This window comes from Nesoenas mayeri (genome assembly GCF_963082525.1).
Source record: "Nesoenas mayeri genome assembly, chromosome: 1".
Taxonomy (NCBI): domain Eukaryota; kingdom Metazoa; phylum Chordata; class Aves; order Columbiformes; family Columbidae; genus Nesoenas; species Nesoenas mayeri.
In genome coordinates, this window is record NC_137541.1 from 145,995,307 (window position 1) to 146,021,514 (window position 26,208).

The window sequence follows — 26,208 nt, forward strand, 5'->3', positions numbered from 1 at the left end:
ATCCTGCATGGAATGGGATCCTGGGGTGAGTCCCAGTGTATTTCTGTGTGCACCTCCATCAGGGACACAGGGATGTCTTCTCTATCGTCAAATGTGTCATATTTGCAGGAATGTGAGGTGGTGGGGTGGAGAAGCAGGAGTGCAGCAAGTGTCCCATTTTTTCATCCCTAGCCCCAGGGCACTGTTTCCAAGCTGCTACTTGGATCAGCAGGGACTGGGCACAGTTTCCTCTTCACATTCTTGACAGAACACGGTTTTTAACCATTCAGGGTTTGGGGTTTGAATGTAGGGCATCTTGTTCCCTTATCTTGGCCAGTAAGTTGCTGGACAGCAAGAGGTGACATCTATAATACATCTTCAAATCTTTTCTCTGCCTAAATGGGAAGACCACATCTCCCCAATTTTCCCACTAAGTCATCTAGAGGGATCAAAGACTTCATTGCCTCAAGTGCTTTATAACCCCATGCGTTAATCCAAATGCAGTTATCAGACCTTTGTTTTTATACGGAATATATGAAAGCATTTGCCAACACAACAGTAAATGCTTTTTTATGTAATAAGGAAAAGGCGTAACAAGTTGGAAGAGACAACATACCTGTGAAGATGCCTTTTAAGAAAATGTTGTCACTTTGAAGTGTGATTGCTTGAAGTATTACCTTAGTGTGATTTCACAGTGTAATTAGTATCACATGCACTTCTTCTATTAAAGTACCCTCTGTAACATATGCTGAAGTCATAAGTCATAATTCACTGTATCTCATTTTCAATTTACTGTGTCAGCAAATTTCAGCGACATAATGCTACGGAGCAACGTTTTGCTGTATTTATTACTTTAATCATGATACTAAAGTGTGAAGACACCTTGCTAAAACCTATAACCTCTTGTAAATAGTGCTTTTTTCAAGGAAAAAAACCTCCCACTAAGTCAATAATATGCAATTCACAGCTACAGGCTTAGTGACTACTGTTCAAACCTACAGTAATTATTTAGGTATGCAACATGCTTGGCACAGCACCAATAGAAAACAGATGCAGAAAGCAAGGGATTTATGTAGACACATACATGTAAGGTAGGTTCCCTTGCTGGTCGATGGAGAGGGTTACATGCTTTTAAGGTTTTATCTTATTCTAAACGGACAGATTAATTGCACCTGAAAATAGCCTATTTCTTTCAAGTGACTGCAATGAGAACCTTGAGTCACTAGACCACGTGACCATGTCTGTATTAGAAACATCTAATGCTAAGTCAACCCAGAAGATGGGAGATGGTAAAAAGTCAAGGAAGACACATCAGAAATATCACTTCAGTGGAAAATCCAGACCTTCCTCACTTCGCCAGTAACTTCACTATGACTCTTGCTGCCCTCCCAACTCTCCTTCTCAGAAAAACAAGCATGTGACATGGAAACATGCATGTGGCATGACAAGAAGTCCAAAAAGCAGCAGACAGGCAGTGGTACTCCAAGGTGAGCCCTGCTGCGCTACACTTGACCCATCACTGGATAAAGTACTGAATTCTTGCCTATCTACTACATGTTTATAATATTCCAATTCCTCAACAGAAACCATTGTATGATACTCTTTCTTGCAAGCAACTACTTGTGCACAGGATTTCCTGACAATTCTGTCCTACCTATGCCCATACATCAATTCCAAGTGTGCCCATCCCCATGATATTTAAGCATATTCTTCTGCTGAGAAACAATCCATCAGTCAACTCATTCTGTATTTACAGATTGATGACTTCAGACAGCCTAACTTTGAGATAGCCTCTGTTTATAAATAAGGTTTACCTGTGCCCTCTCGTTTTCTCAGGATCTTGCATTTCTTTTAGTTAAATGCAAAATTTAAGGGTCAAAAAAGTAAAAGGAAAAGCTGAATTGCAGAAGCAAAGGGAGAATCCCTCTCTTAAGTGAAAAGTTACACACTCCACTGAACTTTCTCTGTTTGTGGAAGCAAAAGCAAATTGCTTCTCTTGATAAAGAATGCCAAATTTTTCATATTCTTTCAAAGCCTATACATTATTTCATTGTATTCTGGGGTCAAGCTTGCATTGGTTTCAGTGATGCAGGATAAAGCATCAGAAAGTTAACCAAAAAAAGAGTGGGCTGAAATCTGTTCAAATTTAGTGTCGCCTAGATCAAAAAAAACCAAGGCATAAAATATTGGTGTGGAAATAATCCAGAGTAAAACAGACTATTAGTCTGTGATTGTAGAGAGACTATAAATGTTTCATTCAGTAGGCTCTTAGCACAGAAGTTTTAGTATCAATAACTTATGTCTTCTTTTTATTCTGTTTTCATTTGCACTGCAATTTTTGGCCAATCTTTCATTCTGCTGTGAAGCATTCTTGGTTGTTTTCTGTGTTGATTTGCAACAGCATTGCCTCATTAACAAATTACTGTAAGATATCATGTATTCAGAGAGGAATTTTTTTTATCATCCTTTTATAATCTTCACATTCTTTCTCTTCCCGTTATCAAAATATTGAGGAAACAGATTATTAAACTCTCTGGCATTTGCAAACTTCAATAATCTATTGGGCTTATGTATGGAAATGAAATAACTGAGGAAGGAAAAATAAGCTTCCAAAGTGTTTGTCAATACATTATATTAAAGCCGTTTGTCCCACAGCTATGATGTCAGATGCTTTTTTCCCCTCTTCATTAAGGCATAGTTCGTTTACATGAACTGCTGCTTAAGATACTTGCTGGAACACTTAACAGCTCCCTCATTTGTTTGGTAGTTTTATAGGCCTCTTGTGCTGGAGCAGAGGTACAACAGCTTGCAATGCAGGAAAAGAAAAGATAAAACTACCCCGCTGTGCAGATTTAGTCAATTTTCACTGGCTCTCGCACAGAAAACAAATTGCAACCCCTCACAAAGAGTTCTCTCTCTGCACTGGCAGCCCTGACAAATGCAGACAAAAATGAGTAAATCAGGCAACTTCACATCAGGAGGAAAAAAATGGCTACTGCTCCAACAGCTGCTATCATAATTAAGAACAGATTTCATCACTAAACTCTTGCTGGTTGTGTCTGCAGCAAAACAAATACACAGATGTGGCACATTTGCATACTGAAAAACGTGTGCCATGTAGCTGAAACAAATTTGCATTTTCAGCTCTTAAATATTCACTTTTTAATATGAAACAATGAGGGTAGTTTGCATGTTAATCCTCTGGTTTTGCTCATCAAACTCATTCAGTCAGTATATGAAGTATAATGCAACACAAATTACCTAATAAGTTCACATTTCAGTTACGCAATCCAATACCAAAATTTGTTAACCTGTCCAATAAAATACAATTTTGAATCACTTTCTGAACTACCTTCTAGCACCTCTATTCGTAAATTGCATGTTTAAAAAAGAAGATAAAAAAGGGGAAAATGTGAGAGCGACTTCTTTCAGTCATGACATGCACTAAATTTATTGCCCCTTCATTTACGCACACATTTTAAAAGGTCACGTAGCATCATCTAGTAGAGAAGAAATGCAACCCTTTTAAAGTAAAAAGGGCATAGCATCACACCCCATGGAAGCAGGATGGGATTATTAACACAACAGGGACTGAGCACTCACAACCGCAACATGGCCAGCAGAAGTTGCACGTAATATCTTGAGAGCCTCTCTTACAACACAAAAAGACCCCCTAGCTTCTCTTCTCATCAGTCCAAAGAGGTATCTTTCTGAGCTATGGTTATTTCATAGCTTAATAACCTAGCTGGTTTTATGCAAACTCTCATAACAGTATTCTGGAATTGTTTCTTGTCTGTAAATCTGTGATAATTAAAGAAAGTGAATGTGATTATCAAGGCCCATAGACTTTTTAAAGAGCAAATCTGCAGATCTACTGATAATTTCAAGAACAGTTTCACCTTAGATGTATTTTAAGCTGTTCAGTCATGCCACTATGTGAATACATTTGTTCAATTTAAATCCCTCTGCAGAATTAGTTTATTTTAAGTACTGTGAGGAACTAGATGATTAAGTTTGAACACAGTTATTTTTCAGACAGATGCACATCTGATCAAAGAAGCCTGTAGGTACTCAAACCTCCATGTCCTCAGTCCTTGTCTTCTGGTACCCATGTCAGAAGCTGATGGCAGGATTTAAAATCTGCACATTTCAGTGATATGCACCTTTACCTGGAGGGGCTGTGACTTGTCAGGTATTTCTGTAGATACTTGTATGCACATCCTTGCATGCTTACAAAAGAAGGTTATTGTTTGAGAACCAGTTTCTAGACAGCGGCTACCTTTATAAGGCAAAAAATTAATGCCACTGCATCATCAGTACTATTTCACAGAAGTGTATAACTATCTGCAAATGGTAAATGTCAAGATTTTAATGGCAAACCAGAGTGCAAAGAATTCAAATGAAATCTCCATTAATAAGGAGGAGGCTACACAGCCAGGAAAGCAGAGTGGTGCTAATGGTATGTATGCTTTTTTTCCATGTACCATTAGGTCATGGTGTGCAGTAAAGGTCGCCAGGTAACACAAGGTACTGCCTTTAACCTTCTGGCTGCCTCTACTGCTCCCAACCAGTGTGACAATACTGATGACATGATTTGTGCATCCTCAAGGATGGTGGCTGACCACTTTCTATTGCCATTCTCTGGAAATATGGAGAGCTGGCCATGCCCTTCCCAGGCAGTGGAACATACCGACCAAAAGGCAGCAGTACCAGAAAAGGAGCCCAGGTCTCCCGAACCTAACCAGGGCTGCAACTCAATGTCCCCTTGTGCTGGACAACACTGGTCCTGCACCAGCAAGTTATTTTCTTTCTTGTTTTACCTGTCTGTTCAGCAAGGGACATACAATCTGGGTAATGTTATGTTTGAAGACATTTGAAGATGGGGCTCTGAGTAACCCAATCTAGTTGAAGATGTCCCGCCCATTGCAGGGGGGTTGGACTAGTTGACCTTTGAAGGTCCCTTCCAACCCAAACTATTCTATGATTTTATGATTCTATGACACCAGTCCTGGTGTTCAGGGTACTAGAAAGTATGCACTGATAATCTGTCACTGAAATAAGTGGGCATCAGATGATGCACAGGTGCACAAGGAGGTGATTCTATATCTGTAACTTCACATGCATAGAAAAAGGAGGCCAAATTAGGACTTCTGCATTCAAGGCTGAATCTGTTCCACAAGCAAAATCTTTTGGCATTTTATAATAAGTCCTTTGTTTGAACCATGAAAGACCTTTGCAGTGAAACTTGTTGGTCCAGCATCTTGAAAAACACACTTTTCCCGATCTGTGCATAACTTTACTATTTGTTCTTTCATAACAATGTCTTCATCGTGAAGAATTGCTCTTAAAAGCTGGTTCTTAAGACGAAAAGAGTACAGAAAAAATTAGATACGGGCCTTTCTTATCTTAATGGTAAATCAACATGTATAATAACAAAAACCCAATAACTCCAGGATTTTGGGGAGTAAACAATATCAAAAGGACCTGCTATATGAATCAGCTATGCTTTTGCATATTTTGTAGCTGTAGATCTGCAGTGCAAGTGACATAGGATAAACAGCAAGAAGCCCATTTTTGTGCGCACCTGGATCCTGTTTTGGTTATCAAGTCTTCATTCCTGTTTGACTGACGTTGTGTGTATACTTGTAAGATGAGTTTGCAGAGGTTTCCAAGGGAACTCAGGGTCATGGTTTCTTTTTTTTTTTTTATTTCACCTAGGCTGTGGTCCACTTTGTCATAAAGGTAATATCAGTCAACTGTTCAAGCCTTTCACAGTTCCTTTTCTTTATTGTTTTATTTTTTTAGGCAGTAAAAAAGGATAAACAAGTAGCAAAGAATTGGAAAATGTAGTAAAGGCTGTATAACCAGTGAAATTGCTTTCCTTTATGCATTTAGAATTATTAATTTCTTAGCAACCAGTAAAATAATCTCTACAAAGCTATCTCCCCACAGCACCTAAGTACAGTATTTTCTGTTATATTAGAGCAAAGAGGACTCAGGAAGAATTGGTGGGTTGGTTTTAATATCAGAAATCATTTAACTTAGCTCAGCTCCAGAACACTTGTATGAGTATTCCCTGGTGCATGCTGCATCAACAGCAGTCAGGGAATATTTTGCTTTTGAAGGACACAAGCTTTGGGAGTTGGGATATGTACAGTCTCGAGATATAATTCCAATGCTGTTTGCATGTAAGTTAATGACAGCTTAGTTCAAATGCAATTTTACTCAACTTACTTATAAACTAAAATCCTCATGTTCTTAAAAATCTTAATATCTCTGAAGTGTTCATCAGTGCCAAGTTTGTTTTGTCTGTGTGCAAGGAATTAAGGACCGGGGTGGAGATATGAGCTAGTCAAATCTGGACATTTTTGTCAAGCCTCATAATTTATACGCATTTTGAAATCTGAAACAAATATTTGATTGCGAGTTATTGGGTTGGAGGTAGCCTTCAGTCACCAGGTATTGTTGTTATAATGGAAAAATGGTCACATTAGTTTAATGTATTGTAATAGCACAGGGTAATGATCCTTAACTCAGTAGCACTGAAACACCTTGACAACAGCAGTTGAAGTCAATGGGAGCATTGCAAGTGCATATAAAAGTGCAGTCTGCAGACCATTAGGCATAATTTCATCAGATCTTTATTGGAATAAAAATTGTACTTAAGCTTCTGTTGTTGTGTTGGCAATTTAGAAACCCTGCATCTGTGTACATGAATTTTACAAAGACTCTCTGTTAAACCAGAGATGAAACTCCTGTTAGGGTGCACGGATGCTGGGAACTTACTTGCATGACTTCTTTGCATCTAAGACGAGACGAGCAAGGAAAGAGGTAAATCTCCAGTGCTGGTGGCATGAGGCCAGTTTATACCTATAGAGGCCTTGGTCCATGGTATGCACCAATGCAACACACATACACATTGTCTTGGAGGGCAGGCGGTGGCTGCCGACAGACTGCCCTGCTCAGCCTTCCCCACCGCAGAAATCGGTGTACATGGTTGCACTGTAGCCCCTGCCACAGCTCTCAGACTCCAAAACCAACACAAGCCCTGAGGCTTGTCATCCCTTTCCCAGTGTTTTATTGGAAATGCTTGTTTTACTGGAAATAAAACAAGTCAGAGAAAAAAGCTATAAGTAATTTACCATTTTTCTGAAGCCTAGGGGGAAATAATGGCTGACAATTTACTAGCCAACTTCTGTGAGAGGCAGCAAAGAGAACACCGTCCTGAAAAGTCTGAACAAAAGAACACAGCTTCAAAGAAAAAATTCTTAACAAAATGCTTACATTACCAAAAGCCAAAAAGGCAAAGGAAATTCCTCTAGAAAATAGCCTCATGCCAATGTCAAAAGTCATGACAAGCCAGGAATAAAAGAAAATGAGGAGAAAGTAAAAGGAAAAGGCTTAGCTTTGTGTGGTCTCTGGAGGACGGAGAAGATAATTGTCAACATCTTTATCATCTGGACACAGCTATTTCAACTATGCAAAAAAGAGAGGGCCCAGTGACCCCAGACTGAAATTAGCACAAGGCCATTATGCATGTCCCCATTACTCAGTGGAACTGCTTTCCATTTTTATCTTTCAGTGACACACTTGGGATTTTTAACACCTTGTGCCTTGAATCTCAGCCAGACGATGCTGGCAGCCGGGAGTCACAGCAGCCAGCGAGGCAATGGCACCTGTAGCACCGCCAGCCTCTGCCGACTCGCTGTAGGAAGCCAGCTGCCTTCAGTGAGAAATCACGATTTCCAAGCCTGACATTACCTCTGGAACAATTACATCCTTTGTGTAATGGGTAGATTTTATTTAGGGAAAAAAAATGAAACAAAACAAAACACCTACACCATGACTCTTCCCAGTTGATCTTGCCAAAGTCAAAATAAATCCACCTGGAAAGGGTTGTCCAAACTCCTGAGCAGGCTGCAGAGTGCTACTGTAACTCTCTTGTCCCATATGTGAGGAGGAAACCAACAAAACTCTATCAAAGGACTGCCAGTTCCATGTCCAGAAAGTGAAAAGTAGGCCTGATTACATAGGGAGGCATCAGTTTGTTCTCACATTCACAATATGTCATACCAGGGGAAAAAATGGCAATTAGTGTAAGCTCCACATCATGCGGTTTAGTGCAGCTTGCTTAACAGAAATGTCTTCATTTATTTCCTCCCCCTGTAAGGCCTCTAGCTCATACTGGTGGTTTCTCTCCTGTCTTATTCTGCACAGCTGCTATATTTCTTTCCACTGATCTCACACATGCTCCTGAGCCATCCAGCCAGAGTCCTTCAATGTCCTGACCTTCTCTGGGACAGAAGTGTCCTTTCAGCTCTAAAGAGTGTCCTTCATGATCATTAAAGGAAATGCAGTGAATCCTAGCTATCTTCTGCCCCTTTGGAGCCCTTTTCTTGGTCTGCCTTCCCCAGCAAGTGGAGTACCAGACGAACGTCTCCTGTACCAGTCAGGCTGTGCTCTCACCTTCACCTTCTCCATCGTCTCCTTCTTGTCTTACTCATCCTCCCAAACGTGGTCTTTGCTCACCCTATTAAGACTTCCTCCTACCAAACACTATTGATGTTTTTCCATTTGGGTACTTCTCTCAGCGTTGTCCCTATCTCCTTTCTTCAGGTGCGACAGGTTAATTTAGTTTCCAGGTTCCTGTTAACCTTTCTTGTGCTTTTTCAGGGCTGATGGCCTCTATCATAGGATACCTCTCGCTGCGTGCTTGTACAGCACCTTGCGTAATGAATCCTGACCTCAAGCTTTTCAAAAACTTTATCGGGAATTTAAGCTTCTTGTCAAACCCAACAGAAAACCATCCTGCTGTACGTTTGCTGAAGAATACGTGGGAAAGGAAGAACATGCAGAGCTGACCTGTCCTCATGGCTCTTGGCACCATCCTGTGGTTCCCCTCCATCCTGTGCATTTTAACCCTCAGCTGCAGTCGTGTACCTCAAAAGCCTACCTGAATCAACACAGTCTGATTTTTTAATCTGAGCATATCACGGTTTAACCAATATTTTTTTGTGTTTGCCTACTACTTGTTACTTAATCTGTGAAATACAGTTGGAGGCGGGGGGGCCGGGAAATCCAGCCCATAAAACCTGTTGGTGTAAAGATAAGCACTTTATTTAATATCCAATTAAATGTGGTCACCGGAGAAATCACAGCTTATGCAACTTTATCAGAAGAAAGATTAATCTATTTCAGGCTTAACCCAAAATGTCATAAAAGAACTCATGAATTTAGATAGGAATCCACTTATTATCCAAAGACATTTTCCTATTGAGTAAGAACAGCCTGAATTGCTGCCTATATTTATACTTGGTTCAATCAAATTTCTGTACTCAGTAGCTGTCATTGATTTTTAGGACAATTATCAAACAAAAATGATGAACAAACTGAAGGAACATTATAGAGTCTTTTTCAGCTCCATGGTAATCATTAGAAAATGCACAGCCTGCTCATTGATAATGGTTTAACAGCTCACAGGGTGACATCATCACATTTAAAAGACAGTCACACCCAGAAGGCAGATGATTTTTTATTTTAAATAGCATTGCAATTTGCCATTTTAAAGTTAATTGTATTTTGCTTAGTGTTTCAAACCATACAGGCTGCACTGAAGTTTCTTTGTTCATATTATGTGATCATGCCCAAAACCATTATTTTCAAATAAGGAAGCAAATAGTTGAACTTATTCATTTAAATTAAGCAGACTTTCTTGCCAGTCTAGAAACTGATACTTTTCAGTTCATTAGCTGAATTTCCCACAGGGCCTGCAAAGGTGCTTCTCATTTCTATACTGTTTGATTTGTCTAGCTGATTTATTATTTTTTTTAAAGTATTCTATATTGAAATTATTGAATAATAACTATTTCATTTCATCTTTCCACATTCGTTAGTATATTTAGCAGGATGCACATTTCGTGGATAGTACAGAGAACTTGTTTTTTAAAAGAGGTGAACAGGTGTATCTGTAGAAGCAGAAGAGCAGCTGCTGGCTGCTGGGGCACAGCACTCTTGATTTCTCACTGCTGGGTCAACTTAAGGCAAAGGGTTCAAGTGCAATGGCTAAAAAATCAATGTTAAGCAGTGATGTTCAATGGCCTACTTAGAATGAGTTCCGTAATTCAGCCCCATTCCACTGAGTGCAAAAGTACCTATCTATAGTCAGTGCATAAAAAGTACCATTTTAAAAAGCTACAAGAGTATAACTCACACCGGATTACAGAATGTTTGCTGAACTGTATTTCCCCCTCTACACTGTAAATTACAGTGTATTTCAGAAAGACGGACCCAATTTCTTGCTGAAGTGCAATTCAAATTTGGTCCGTCTTTTCGAAACGTCCTGTATTTTGCAGTGCTCTACAAATATAGAGCTCGTTTGCAAAGTTTGGCCTGGATGTCAATTTGGTACAAATGTTGCAAACAATTTGGAGGATCATTTATGTGAAAAGCACCTTCCTGTCACTGAGTGAGAAACGTAAACTTCAAGGAAGAGGTAGTGGATGTCTCTTAGCAAACCAGCCTATGCTCTGAATACACAAAAATTGAGTCTAAGGAAAAGAGCAGCTTTACTTTGAGATCCAAGCTCATAGACAAGAAGATGGGAGCGGAAAATGCAATCCACTGAGTTCCAAGAGAAATAAATTAAGCCTGCGTTTGGGTCTATTTGAAGACAGACAAGAACCCAGCCTGGGCACCACACTCAGGTGATGAAGAGCTGAGAAGGTGGGAATTGCTCCTGGGCTGGTCCACGGCTACCCCCGCTGTCCCCTGATGCCAGCAGCAGCTCTGGGAGGTGACAGACCCCCACCTCAGCCCTGCCTGGTCTGCAGGGAGCTGACAGCCCCCCATGCGCAAGCTCGCTGAGCTACAAAGGCTTCGCTCAGTCAAGCTCTGCTGTGAAGTGGCAGCAGCAGGATTTGCTCCTCTGTTGAACCTTCAAAGATTTGTGGCAGGTACTTTTTAGTTGAACTTCCTCTGTGTCAGCTCTTCATCCCGCGATCTTTATATAGCAGCAATTAGCATATCTGAGAAATCCCCGTTCGGTATGTTTTATGGTCTCTTCTCTGTGCATTGAGATAGTTCTGTAAGTTATGTGCAGGGATATGCCATAATTCCTAATGTACAACTGTCAGGAAATCGCTCACGTAGATTTATTCACTGAAGAGTTGGTGAGGAAACAGATTCTGAACAGGGAGCTAGAAACTTTAATTACAAGAGAGAAAAAATGACTCAGGCGCCTCAGACTGGTCAAGAATCTCCTTTGATGCTCTAAAAATGTGTCCTGAAGTTAACAGATTAATGCAGCATAGCATTTCTGAATTCAAATGCCACCTTCTGACTCTGATTGTTATTCTGTATTACTATTGCTGATTTTCTTCAAAGTAATAACGATGTCAAAAAACAACCACAAGTATTACATCTCTATTTCTGGAACAAAACAAAGAAAGATTGAAGAAAAAAGACCATCTTCCCTCAAGCAATATCTTCCTGACCAAAGGAAGTTCATACAATGTAGAAAAGAAATATTCTCCCTGTCAAACCCTGATCTTGCTACCACTGAATGCAATGGTAAAACTCTTATTAATTTTTAGTGCAGCATGTGGAGTGAATAACTCAGATGGAAGTGGTAAACCGTAAGTGACATAATCACTCAGAAACTGTCTCTGCCTCAAGTGACCTAAGTGATAGGAAGAAATATAGTAAGAAACTTCAATTCAGAGTTGAGCAAGAGGCCTTTACTTATGCTTCTATGTTAACTTCCATTTCCAGGACAAAGTTATGGAAGAGTTTCATGAGCTGCTCTACTACACAGCAAGCTGAAGCACAAGCATCAGAACACAGAACTGGGGGTTCAGTTTCTTCAGTTTTCCTCTCTGCTTTGACATCACCATCCTGTCCTCTATCCCAGCCTCATTTTGTCCTCTATCCCGCATCACTTTGCAGCTGGTCCCTCTGCCCAGACCACCAGAAAACGGGTCCAAGGCGAGAACGCCTGGTCTGCAGCATAGCTGCTGGTGGCACCACTGAGAACTGTGTCCCCATCCACCTGCACCTCAGCTAACGCCTCTCTAACCAGATTTAATATATTCTTTTCAGAGCTGTCATTAATGCTTACAAAGAGCTTTGAAATCCCGGAGTGGAAGATATTACAGTAGTAAAAGACATCATGTTTTTCATTTACTGATGAGAATGCAACCAGGTATTATCAGAAGCTATAAACCCTCTGAGTCAGGGGAAAGAAACAAACAAAAAGACCTGCTGTGTTTCAGAAGAGGTCAGCTCTGTGTAGTGGCTGTTCACAGACATGCAGCACACCCTATGTGAGCATGAGGTTTTGCCCCTTCCACCTCCCACAGAAGCTATGTTTACACCCAAGCCCAGCTTTGTGCATATTGCTGGACTGCTTATGCGGAGAGATGGATAATACATTTTCCTCCCAAGACAGCAGTATCACATCTGTGAAGAAGATGATGGCCGCTGTCTAAATTTTTGTCCTCATAGGAGAGGACAAGCTTCTTTAGAAATAACTATGATCATGCAGTTTGATTCCTTGTCAGGGGTGTCCTCTGGACATAGGCCCAGTTCCTAGGTGGGAGCAGGAACTTCAGGGGAAGGAAGGTGCTCCCAAAGGCTTCCTCATGGCAACATGCTACAGCAAAAAACCTAAAGTTTTGGTGCCCGCCCAGTCATCTAGAAGCTACTGAAATATCTTGCATGCAGACTTTATCATAAATTACGACTGCTGCTTATGGGATTTTTCAAAGTGTCCATCTCACATTGCACTTGGTTCTCCCATGAGGACAAAAATTTAGACCGTGACTAACCCCTCCTTTTCGGTGGGTTTCTCAAAGCATAATTTCATTCTTTTCTCTTTAGGCTCCCATGTAATTATTTTCTCAGACTTCTCCACTCTTGGGGGGCCCAGCTCATTCTTATGTCCTTTCTCCTCAGTATGTTTAACTTTTCCTGCATGTTAAACATTCATGTTTTCGTGCAAGAAAGACTTTTGTTATCTGCTTACAGTATTTTTCAAACTGTCCTTCTCGCATTGCCCTTGGTCCTCTATCCCATGCCTTTTTCTAGGCAACATCCTTCCTCTCTGGACTGCTACTCCCATGAAATCAGAAATTACCCAGCTAATATGTTTTCTTGTATCAGGTGTCCTGGAGATTGTAATTAAAAATGGAGAAGGCCTCTAAGAAAATAATGCACAACTGCCAAATCATGGTCATTCCATATACTTTGTATTAATATTGGTTTTGACCACATTTGCAATCAATAATCTCATAGCTGTCTTCCCCTTTTCTACTTCAGGTCTAGAAGTTGCAGCAGTCACATAAAGCTGTACCTGCCACTGCATCTGAATGCAGTTGTACAACTAGCTCTAAATAAATGCAAAATTTGATTAACAATACATTATGCTGCTGGTATTTGAATACTAATAATATCTTGCATGTGCAAAAAAAAATCATCTTCAACATCTCATTTCAAAATAGTTACAAAGCAGAGAGAGTTTTAAATCCCATCCCTCCTTAAACATGTGTTAGTGATAAGAGTTAACATGAAATACTCTTGGTTTTTCTCTCCTTCTAGCTACACAAGTTTCCCTTATGGCTATTTGCAGTAAATGCAGAAGAATAAGAGTTGCAATTTTTGGTTCTGAAAGAAAATGTTAGATCTCAATATTCCTGACCCTGCGGCTCACTGGCCTGAATGCTTTTTGTGTATTTATCTTTTGAATAAAACGTGGTGTAAAGCCACCTCACACTGAGCCTCCAGCCCTGAGAGAAATGTGCTGGTGGGGAGGGAAGAGAGTGAGGAATCTCTGAGGGAATTTGGGAAAGGAAATGCTTATCCTAAACCATGAAAGAAGCAACCTCAGCCTTTCTGGCAATGTGGGTATCAACTCGTGAAGTAAAAGTGCACCATATTTCACAACATGCAATCGTTATATATAAAATACAATTAAGAGATTTGGAACTACATGAATATGTAATGTACACATATCTTTACAGATGCGTTTTTCTCCAGACAGGCCGGTGCCTGCTTTAATTTGGAAGCTATCCATTTTCATACAAAGTTAACGAAGAGTGACAGGAAATCAGACGCCTACGTTATTTATCTTTTCTGAACTTAAAAAAAAAAAAAAAAGCCTTCTGCTAATTACTCTTCTAGGAAGCTATTTTGTGATACCACAAGGACAGATCTTCCATATTCAGAAGTGCTACGGAAATGACAACTTCACGATGGGCAGGGTGAATAAAGCGTGTTACACGCAGATATTTAAGGGTATATTTGTCTTCATTTACTGTAAGTGAATATGTGACCAACAATAATGAATTTAACTGCTTCTAGCCTGGCTGGATGCATCTACAACAATTACTGGAGGTCTGACCTCTTTAACCTTACACATCAAGTGGCACATACACATTATTTATTTAGCTGGAATTAACAGTGATCTGTGAAGCTCGCTGTATTTTCCTTTGGTTCTCTTGCTCATCAGTCATAACTGACCCCCGTGAGTATGTTCAGTGGTGACAGTTTCACGTCACTCTGATTTATGAAAGACTGGGGAAACTACAGAACAAAGCAGTAAAATATTTTTAATGGCTATTAAAAAAAAAAAAGTCCGAAACCACCTTTACATCCCACATGATCCTTCGCAGATTGCTGTGAAGACAAAGAGCAGACAGAAGAGCTCTACCCTGCCATGATTATTGGAAAGGAGAATGTGAACTGGCATTAATAACTGTGCTGCAGGAGCAACGAGGGCTTGGACTCCACACCTGACCGCACACTGATACAGCACTCCAGTGTTGTGCCACGTAAGGTCTGAGAAGCAGAGCGCGTCTAAGCATTTCACTGATAATCTGAAATCCACAGCGAGCCCACCCTGGCTCTGTCCGTCCTCTAACCCTTTCTAAGCACTCCTTTGTTTAAGGAGCCACGAAGCAGATGGGGAGGAGGTGCTCGGGACAGCTTCTTGTGCTTGCAGATCTGTGCTACGGCGCAGGGCTCCTGCAGCCACATCCAGAAAAGAACTGCTTTCTCCTGCTGCTGCATGCCTTTACGGGCTGGGGAGCAACCCACGTTAATGGGTCCGAAGGTGGAAAAGTGATTAGCAATGCCATGTATCTTCTGAGGCGCATTGCACAAAGCACGTCTATTAGACTACTTTGTTTGTGGTAGGGAGGATTTTTATTACATCCAGTTTCCATCATCATAAGCACTACAATGGATTCAAAATAATCAGACAAAATGTGCAATTAAAAACTGTTTTTTGTAGTTCTAGAAATCTTATTTCCTTCATCAATAATTTTAGTGCTTACCAAAAGGAACTAAAGAAGCAATTATACAGGGTTGTGGACATTTTTATGGATTCACTTTTGTTTCAACTCCAGAGCTGGTTCATAAACCAAACCATCCACTGTGAGGGAAAAAAAAAGGCAAGACAAATACATTTTTCTCACAATGAACCATATTCTTATATTCATTGAGCTCTCATCCCAAAAGCAGTTACTTTTCCAAGTTTAGCAAAGATAGAAAGACCAGTTTTATAAAAGACAGAATCTGACGAGAAGCCCCAATGAGCTGCTCAAAATAATTTTTCAACAATTAGAAAAAAATAACCTCAGGGAAAATATGCAGAAAGGCAGGTGCATACAATCATAAGTTTACAACCAGTTTCAAGAGGTTTTTCTCTGATGATAGTCACCCTACCAGTGAAAAACAATGAGGAACAACAAGTGATTCACCATAGCAATGAATGCATAGCACATACCATATGGTAATCAGTCCATATAGAAAACTTCAGGCTCTATGCAAATACTTTGTTTTCAAAAACCTATAGATAAGTTTAGCTAGTGCTTTCCCAGAAAAAGATTTTGGTATTTAAATCAAAAGGGGAAATAAAGTTGTTTCACTGAGAGTAGAAACAGTAAAACTAGGGAGCTCTAAAAGTCAACTAAAGGTGTTTAGACAGCATTTTCCTTCTACAAGAGTTGCCATGCAAGAATAACCAGACAGATTAGGCCCAGTAAGTTCAACGAAACTGCCCGGACACACAGTGTCTGTGTGTCTCAGCCACTGCAGAGAGGCAGAGGCTGGTGTCACTATTTGAAAACTATACTGAAAATCCATCTTTGCGCATTGTGGTCTCTGCTGTGCTTGTTAAGAGTGTTTCAAACACCACTCTGTCCAGTTAATACACTTTTTCTTGGCAGTCCTAGTCTGTCGAACCCTCCTACATAAAACCAGGCAGCTATACACAGCCCTCCCACAGGCACACTCGAAGGTCCTGAATAACCTATGATTAGCAGGGATCTTTGCAACACACTGCTCCTGTTGTCCAGTTCTTCCTGTTTAACGTGGGAAAACATGCTTTGTTTGTGGGGAAGGTCAGCAGTACCATTACAGCGATGAATTGAGCTGTGTCTTCTTGTAAACGCAGCTTGCTAACTCGTTCCCATGAACATCTGGGAAAGAAAACATCTACTACTGGCTCATACTCACAGTACTTACAGTACTCGAGTGCTGTGATTGCTAACTGGCTTTACAAGCACTGCAATTCTTCAATAAAGTTAATAAGTATTAAAGGAGTATCAACACACTTAATTCTGCACTTCCTTCTCCAGCCTCTTTGCGCACATCCTAGAACGGTGCTGGAAGAAGTCTGGACCTTGTTGGTAATGCATTTCAGCTCTTCCCTCCCTTTTTATTTAAAAGCATCTCCAACTGCTCTTCTGTTTTCATTTCTGCCTTTCTGGGACAGAACTGAACACTCTGGGATGCAGAGAAGAAAATCCTGGATTCTGCTCTTAGTCCTGCAGCAGTTCAGCAGGCTCCATCGGAACAAGGGGAAGGTGGCATTGTGCCTTTGGGGACGAGCACTTACTCAGATCCCCTCTAAAACCTTTTTCTTTCTCATGAGACACGGTCTCCCCTCTGCTTTCCTGTAGATCCAGATATGTGGTGTTTCCAGCATGCACTGATCACAACACTCTTCTCAATTTGGTCTACACTGGAGCTTTTGTTGGTGAATGAGATTTAGCTGCACTTATTCTTTCACACGTGAACTTCCACCATCGGTTTTAAACTTGAATAGAACTACTTATTATATGTGCTATGCATCAAAGTTGTCCTGGTTTTGAATAAATTACTGACATTGAGTATATATTTGGGAGGGTTTTTTTTCAGACGGAGAGAAGAAGGGGAAGAAAGAGCCATGGTGGGGTTTTTTTTCTTTCCATTAATATATGTGGATAGAACTGATAGGCGAGAAAAAGAGTGCAGATTTAAAGAATACTTGCTAGCGCATGTGCCAGATGCTGATAGCTATATATAGCCACTCCAGTGAGGACGACTGCAGAGAGTATCTTAGCCAGGCAAATAGGAATTTGCCCAAGTAAGGCCAGGGCAGGAAAAAAAAAGATTCAGCATTTAATCTATTGTGCATTACTTCCGCTGCAGAAGAAGTTGTGTAAGTACTCCGTGAAGTGGAATAAGAACATGCCCTCATGATGACCTTATCTACATTTCCCATAAATGTGTTCCCAAATTTAACAGAACCAAATCTATCCTTTTTACCATTAGACTGTTAGTCATTCTTGAATAGAACCTCGATTTCCTTGCTTCATAACCCTTAGAGAAGTAAGCAAAGGACAACAGATAAGGCTTCTTCAATGTAATAAAAAAGCAGCATGCAGCCTATAAGATGAAATTTAAAAAAAGAACTCAGATATAAAGAATACAATTTGCCAACTTAGGCTTTTCTTATTGTCTCACTCATAACAACATTTTGCAAAAGAGAGGCACTTGATATTCCTGCCTCTTTTCCTCTATACCCTGATATCACATTTCTTTTCCCTTCTATCCAGTACAGTAGCTTTTTACCTACAGCAATATAATTTCTAAGTAGTTCAAAATGTGAAATAGCAGTACTTGAGATGATGAGCTATCATTCTACAGAGCAGTATGATAATTTTGGAAAGACCAGGAGGTTGGGTATGGGCTCTAATTAACACTGATGAACCTGGCTTCTAAAGATTGAATTCCCGAAAGACTAACTGCTGCCTTTCCACACACAGGTCTATCCAAGTTATTCTCATTAAAACAATTAAAAAAAATTATAAGCCTCAGTCTGTGTCAAGATATTGAAGGCTTTCCAAAACTGATTAAAAATATTAAATGAGGTATTGAACTACATTAAAAATCAACCTTTTTCATGTATTGAAAAGTAATGGTCTATAATTTGTATTCAAGTGATTTTATTTCCAGTGAATAATAATTGTACTGCAGCCAACTTTGTGCCCTGTTTCTCTGAAAACCTCAAGGGATGTACAGAAGAGGATTTTGTATCCTACTGAAGACACACACACTTTGCGTGACATTGCTTCTTATTGTTCAGTTCTTACAAGAAGGCTTAACTTTGTTTTATTTTGTGTTTATTTTTCTACTGATGGTTCCTTCAAACAGATGAACATAAATGAAAGTGCATAGGTATTAGATACACTGATAGACTCTGGAAAGTATTATAAGCTAAATATGAGTGCATGGAAGCAGAGGATTCAACTTGAATGAGTTAGAAAGTAGACTTGGAAATCAGGCGATTTATAATATTAATATATCCTTATTTTCTGTTTTTCTCTGTGGAACTTGAAGCTGCCTATAGCCACGTGATGTTTAAAATGAAACTGAAATGTCACACAGAAGTACTTATCACTTCATGTCCCCCTTAAAAGAAAATCTCTTCTCCAGGGGTTGGGGAAATGGTCATTTCTTACCATTCACTTCTCTACGTTGTCAGGCTGGGTAGCTTCTCCTCTTCTGCCTGCCCCAAATCTTAACTCATTTGAGTCTCATCTTTTACCTCACATCTACACCCTGCACTCAGATCCTGCTTCTCTTACTTGCATCTTTTTCCCCTCACAGCCTCCTGCAGTTCAGTTTCAAGTTCAGTTCAGCAGCTGCAGAACTTGCCCAGGCCAAGCTGAAAAACACAGATTTTGGGCCACGATATCACTATGAAGACATTTTAAGAGCTGAAAGTTGAAAGAAAAAAGTGTCATTGCAAAATTAGGTCTGCAGATAGAAAGCAAAGACTATAAGAGTAGTCCAGAGGGTGGTGATGAATGGCACAAGGTCCTGTTGGAGGTCAGTCACTAGTGGTGCAGTCCCACAGTTAATACTGGGGCAAATACGGTTCAACATCTTCATTAATGACCTGGATGATGGGGCAGAGTGCACCCTCAGCAAGTTTGGAGATGAGACAAAACTGGGAGGAGGGGATGATACACCAGAGGATCATGCTGCCATCCAGAGAGACCTCAAAAGCCTGGAAAAATCAGCTGACAGGAAACTCAAGATGTTCAACAAAGGAAAATGTAAAATCCTGAATATGGGGAGGAATAATCCCAGCAGCAGCACAGGCTGGGGACTGACTGGCTAGAAATCATCTCTGCAGAGAAGGACCTGAGGGTCCTGGTGTGTATCAAACTGATCATGAGCTTCACGGTGTTGCCTGCATGAAGCCCGCAGAGCACACTAACTGCTTTACCTAGCCCATCTCAGTCACACACCTTTTATTTTATCACACATCAAACTTCATTCCACCACCTGCACTCCAGATACCCTACCCCAATTTCTCTGGCCCTCTCCTGCTTCCCATATTTTCATGGCTGCTTTTAAGCAGTTTTCTGCCACTCTCATTTCCATTTCCATATAACTTTCCATACGCTGTTCTAGCCTACCTGCCAGCCTGCTTTCCCTCGTGATCATCCTACATGGCATCTTTACTCTTCTGGCCATCCCATGGTCAGTAGGGATACAAGATCTTTCCTGGCCATCACCTTTAGCCCACCCTGAACAAGAGAACTTTGCCTGCGAAAGGACCATGACAGCTTTTGTGCTGAGAGCAACTCAAAACTTCTTAATAGGGGATGGCGCACATTTGATGCAAAGGAGAACTTTTATGAGTCTGAAAGCAGAAATGTAAAAAATGCGTGGAAATTCTTACAAAACTGTACTAAGAGATGTATGATACAAATAACAAGAATGGAAAAACATTTTGAAATAAAAAGAAGTATGACTAAAAAGTAAAGGGAGGGTGGGCTGAGCAACACTGATCGAAAAAGCTTTCAGTTTTGGTCAATACTTTTCCATGTAGTGATACCAGGAGGTTACCAATTTAATCTTGTGCAACTTGGGATGAAAAATGTTAGAACAAAGGATGCCAGGATAAAGGAAAAAGAAAGCTCGGCACTCTTATCACCAGGACTCTCAGCCCTCCAACATGACATCTAAACACTGTCTTGCACTACCTCAAGTTTCAAACTCCAACAACACCTATAGTACCTACTATTCTATTCTGTATAATATGTCCATCATACTTTATAATCACTTATCCCTTTTTTTTTTTTTTTTAGCCTATCAGGCAATGTTTTTTGTCCACCTCCTTCAACTTCAGCTAAATGTTTATATTACACGATTAAATATTTTTTTTTCAGAAATACTGCATCCCACAAAATCTGTGAGAAGTTGGTGAACACTTTAGCAGCTACTCCTGCAGCCCACTCTCTCCTACTGTCATCAGCATCTAAGCAAGTTAAAGAAATCTCAAATACATCTATATGTCTAGAGACTGCAGTATAAATTTACCCTTATGCATCAGCATGGATTGCATACAACAAATGAAAGCTTTCTTTCCAGAGGTTGGCGAATTTGGAATGCAAATGGTAAACCCTGAATTTCAGAGCAACAAATGATTGCCTATCACAACTCCTTTCCAAACGAGTCCTTAGAGTATTGCATACATGTATAGGGGGGAAATTTGAAAGATCCAGACAATTGCCACAGGCATCTTTAATTCTAACACCACTTCCCACTCACAGATAGAAGCATAAGTCTGAAAGAGGTAATAATAGCTAAATGGATATTAGTATCTGCCATTACCTGATCTATTTGCACAATTAAAGCAGTTCGTGAATGCTAAATTTGCTTATCAAATCCAGCTTAAGAGCCTAAAACAACTTGCTTTCAGGAACAACATATCACCTCCGTGTTGTTTGGAACCGATGGAACTTGAACTTAGAGAAAAAACACATGGGTATAATGCCTAAAGTGCTGAGACAAGTAATTGCTTCCAGAGAGATTTCTTTCCCAAATGGAACCAAAGGGGGAATACAACAGTCGACTCCATTTCTGAAAAACAGGCATTAAGAGGCCAGAGAATTCCACCAAAAATTAGATTTTTCCTCTCCTTTAACAATGCCAGAAACAAAAATGTTAAAACTAAAAACATCTCAGGACACACCACAGCTGTCAAATAAGAGTAAACAATCACTATCTCTGCTCTGAGAAAGACACAGTGATTCAGCCAAATAGAGTTGTTTAGTCTTATAAATACTATAAATTGTTTAGGTCATGGGAGCTCTACCAATTTGCACAAGAGGATGATGTGATCATCTTTGTATTGACATATAGGCCCCTGAGTACACTCAAGGAAAAAAAAAAGACCCTTCATTCTGCCAAAACCAACAATTTCCTTCCCATCCAAAAAGCCCTAAAAGAAAATCACAGACTATGCAAGTGATAAAGCAAGGTGTCCTACTGGCACAAATGGAATGTGAAATTAGTATAAAATAAGTCTAAGCAGAAATATTTCTTATCTACTGCTGATAACAGAAATGGTATCTAGAAGCTTTTTCAGATGTTCTCATACTTGTAGCATGGCTGATTTTCTACAGATGGTGATTCTTTAGAAAGGAAACCTCAATCTTAGAAATTGTTTTGAAATGGATAGAGATACCATGAAGTAAAAGAAGAGTCTCATTGCTATATTCTTATCTATTTCACAGATTTCATATTGTTTAAGTAATTTATTTAGATTGTGAAACTACTTTGACATCATTGAGGATGGCAGAACTACTACTGATCACAAGCACTTCATTTAATCATTGCCAAAGAGAAAGAAGTCAAAAATATATGAACAGTTAGAAGTAATACACCCACCTAGCAAAAAAAAAACCAAACTCCAGACATTATATGTGGACACTCAGGAAAAAAAGTCACTGAAATAATGTACACTACTAGAAGACATGCCAGTGTAGGAAGTTATGGTCCTGAAGATAGTGAGCATTTTACTGTTGAAATATCTTTGCATTACTCTGAGGCTTTTATTTGCAATACACTATGTCAATGTTAAAAAAAATTGACATGCAAAATAATATGTTAAAAATGTCTAAACAGACAGATGCGATTTGCAGTTCTAGGGCACCATACATCCAAGGGGGTATGTCATGAAAAGCATAAAACCACTTACCTCTTCTTGCTTAGGAATGCTGAACTTGGCTATCTTTGACTTGGTTCTGGCTGAATCAGGCTTGTTAGAAGGCACTCCCCTATATGACTTGGTTGTCTCTGCTGGTAACTTCAGCTTTGGAGACTCATCAGGAGCCTGGTCTTGACCGTCCATTGGCCTGACATAAGCTGTTGGTTTCTGCTGAACCAGACAGGGCTTCGAAGCAAGAGAGGGCGGGAAGTTTTGGACGCAGTGCCCGCCACTGTGCTTTGCTGGCCTCTCTTGAGATTGACCTCCTCCTTCCGAGCTACAATTGAGCTTTGCTGGCTGCTGCACTCTGTTGACGTTGTCTCCTAGCGTGTTCCTCAGTGAGCTTTGCTGGGCAGCATTGGAGGAGGAAGAGGAGGAGGTGGGACTTGATGCATAGCGTTTTAGTTTCTCCAGACTGGATTTTTGGTTCGCCAGCTTGAAGTCACCCTTGTGTGACTCCAGCGACCGGTGCCCATGCTTGCTCGCTCTCTGCTGGCCATCTGAAGCAGCATTGTGCCCGGCCTTCTGCCAACCCATCGTGGTGCTTTTGCTCTGCTGGGCAGGTAGGGCTGCTGGTGTGGAAGATGTAGTGCTGGAAATGGGAGGAGGAGGCACTGGTCTCGAGTCTGCAATATGATGTTCATCAGGCTTGGGGAGAGATGTCTGAGGAACCCCGGGTTTTGGAACCCCAACAAGGTGGCTCTGGTTTGATCGGTCAGTTAACAAGTCTTTCATTTCATCATAGTTGCCCAGTGTATTCTGGATGCGATTCGAGAGTTCATCCCCTTTGTTAGTCTGCAAAACAAAAATCAAGTGTGCTGCAACAGGCAACATAAGAAAAACAAAATTCTCTGCATGCTTCTGCTGAAATCCTTGCTGAAGTAGCACTGCCCTATTCAGCAGCAGCGTTGAGGGATGAAATAGAAAATCCTTATTGTCTCTGAAGACACTTGTCAACATCTTAAATCTACCCTGAACTGGAAAAGCTATAAAGGGCCTTAGAGTATATAAAAAAAGAAATCTATCACTGGTATCATGCTGTAGTTAAAGTATATTACCTGGAAACTAGAAAATTTATTATTGCAACTACACAGAATGGTTTGGATTAAATCTGACCATGATAAAACTTTTCCTATAGCGCAGTGCAAGCTCTGCTTCAGCCAGGAATGAAAACACTGCATTCCCAATTTCCTTTGCTGCCTGCCTAAGTTTTCACATGGCATCTGGGAAGCTACACAACATCCAGTGTAAGCACTGAACGAACTCACCAGTCTAAGCCAACCAAACGCTCTGAGGTGCCTTGAAAACAGCTCGTGGGACAATGGGAAAACTACAGATTATTATGTCCCTTCTTTGAAAATACTCTGACAGGATGCTCACTCCAGGGCACCCTCCTCTTCAAGAAAAAAAGAAAAAAGAGGTGAACAGAATTCTTCACATTGCTCAGTGCTTGCTGTGTGCAACAAGGGGGAACACAGCCATCCTCCTTTCCTCCCCTTTAAGATTAATCATTGTCTTTAAAACCATCCTTTTACTTCCTGACTGAAAAGGCAGAAGCTCCACAAAGAAATAAACCAAGCAAATAAAACATATTGGAAAACATTGAAAACTCTTGCTTCAAAAAGCCACTGTAAGCAAAAGAGTGTATCATTAGCATTTACATAGCAGAGATTTTTCTGAACCCTGCCAAGATTCAGGCATCTGATGTTCTTTGCTTTACGTTTTCAGAGGAAGACAGTAATGAGTCAGTTGTGTTCTCCTTTCTCCCTTTCAGACATGGGGTCTGGATGGAAAAACTCCTATTGACTTCAGAAGGCCACGCTTTTATCTCAAGACTCTCTGATTTAGTGGAAAACAGAAAGGAGAAAGAAGGGAGTAAAGGGAATGGAGAAGACTCCCTTAAAGTTATATAAAAAATACAAAAGATGTAGTAGCAATATCAGTTACTCTGGAAAACTGGAGGTATTTTTCTTTTAAGCCTTTAAATAAAATCCAGTCACTCAAACAAATATGTAAAGCAAACTGCTCTAGTTCAGAATTTTTTTAAGGTTTCCTATTAAAAAAACTGAATCCAAGCAAAAATGCCTTGTAAATGAGTGCAGTGATTGCCACATGGTACCTTTCAGAGGATTACCCTGGAAGCATTCCCAAGTCAGAAAGTAGAGGCAGTCCTGTCCTGCTTGAAAATTTTCCTCTCAAATTTCAAGAACACTACCTTATAACTACGCAAAATACTTTACAGTTAGTTTTCTGAGAATTCATTGCTAACACAGTTTAATATATATCAATAATATATATTGAAGGGCACTGGGAATGGAAAAACTCAAAAGTGTTGCATCTGAAACATTGCTTTGCAAACTTGAAATAAGATGGCTTAACCACTACAGCCTCATCTTCTCGGTGTGTATGCAGCTGTTGCTATCACAAGGACAATAACCTGCTATGAAAAGAAACATGAAGCATTAATTCAGAGACAGCAAGTGGCTTTAAAAAGGGTGTTCCTTCACTTCACAGGAATCACATTGATGTCCTAAAGAATAAACTATTAACGAGGCTTCAAAAGTGGGATGCATCACATACATCTGAAAACAAAGAAGGTTGGAAATACACTTAAAGTGTCTCCTGGGATGAATGAAATGGCTCTACATTTGGGCATCTCCTTGACCAGCAGAATTACTTTCCAGAAGGCAGAGAAAATTTTCCTTTCATCCAGTGGATCTTTTCTGTGCTTCTGGTGGATCCTCAACCCTTTGTAGATACCTTATAGAGATATTTTTGCAGCTTCCCTCTGTGGAGAGAGACCTGCCCTTGGGCCTGCACCCAGCCTGATTCAGCCAGCATGTGTATGAGGTTTCCTTCCCTGAGAGGAACATGGCAACAAAGACCACCAAACGGAACAGAGCCCCTGACATCCACAAGTCTCCTACAGCACAGACAACTTGTTGGACAACTCTCCACCCAGCTGCCTCTTGGTCCACTAATGTAAGAGAACTTATGTCCAAGTTTTGCCTCTTAGAAAGTCCAACTTCCCTAACAGGAGGTCCGTTCTTCCTGATGGCTGCTATTTGGATGAGGAGGAAATAAAAGCCTAATTGTAGATTATCTGTACATTATCACTAGCCCAGAAAAGTCAGCACAATGTCTTCTACACAAATGTGATGTGAAGGTCACACAGGCACTTCGTATTGAGAGACCCCAGAAAACCACAAGAATAATTGCAGCAAACTGATCTAATGCTGGTACCATGGTACATGCTGAGAGCTGGTTGGTGTTGTTTATTCCTTCTGGATACACACTGGAGACAACCTGAGGTGAGACCATTTTGTGTTGCGCTGATCTCATCCAGACGAGTTCACCTGCATCCTCTTGGGAACAAGATGAGATCTGAGGTAACTTGTTATGAGCTTCAGATGGAACAGTTTTTCCTATTATTTGCTCTGAAATATTGCTGGCTTTATTTAATCATTCACATAGGGAAAACATGATCCCAAAATGAGTAGGTAGGAAAAGCACTCTGTGCAAACATTTCTAACTTACAGTGCTCTGATATTTATTCTTCTGCAATGCAAGATGAATCCATGTATTTGAAGACTGCAAGATCCAACACTTCTAAAAATAAACCTGATGGTTGCATGGAAGGCCATCAGATATTTTTCTTCATTAAAAATCCTGATATGGTTAATGAGGCAATGTATTCTGTCCAAGAAATATCCAAAATTAATTTACTACTTTTTCACCCCCTGTAAAAGATATTTTAAGTAAAAGATACTAGATTCCCTGTAATCTTTCATAAAGGGTTGCTATGGATACTTTGAACAGGATAAGGGGCAACCCAAAGAGTCAGGATTTTTCAGAAAAACTGATGTTACAGGAGTAGTGATACATGTCAAGGTGAGAGAGGA

At 40.3% G+C, this 26,208-nt stretch overlaps 1 protein-coding gene across 1 annotated transcript in view; it reads right to left on the reverse strand.

Annotated features, from left to right (window-relative positions):
- AFF3 (ALF transcription elongation factor 3) overlaps nucleotides 1–26,208 on the reverse strand; it is a gene marked incomplete at both ends in the record, with an annotated part of 326,580 nt that overhangs the window by 249,220 nt on the left and 51,152 nt on the right. Inside the window, one exon of the mRNA XM_080347050.1 lies at nucleotides 22,298–23,101. Within this exon, the coding sequence (XP_080203176.1) occupies nucleotides 22,298–23,101 (804 nt within the window). The remainder of the gene's footprint in view (nucleotides 1–22,297; nucleotides 23,102–26,208) is intronic.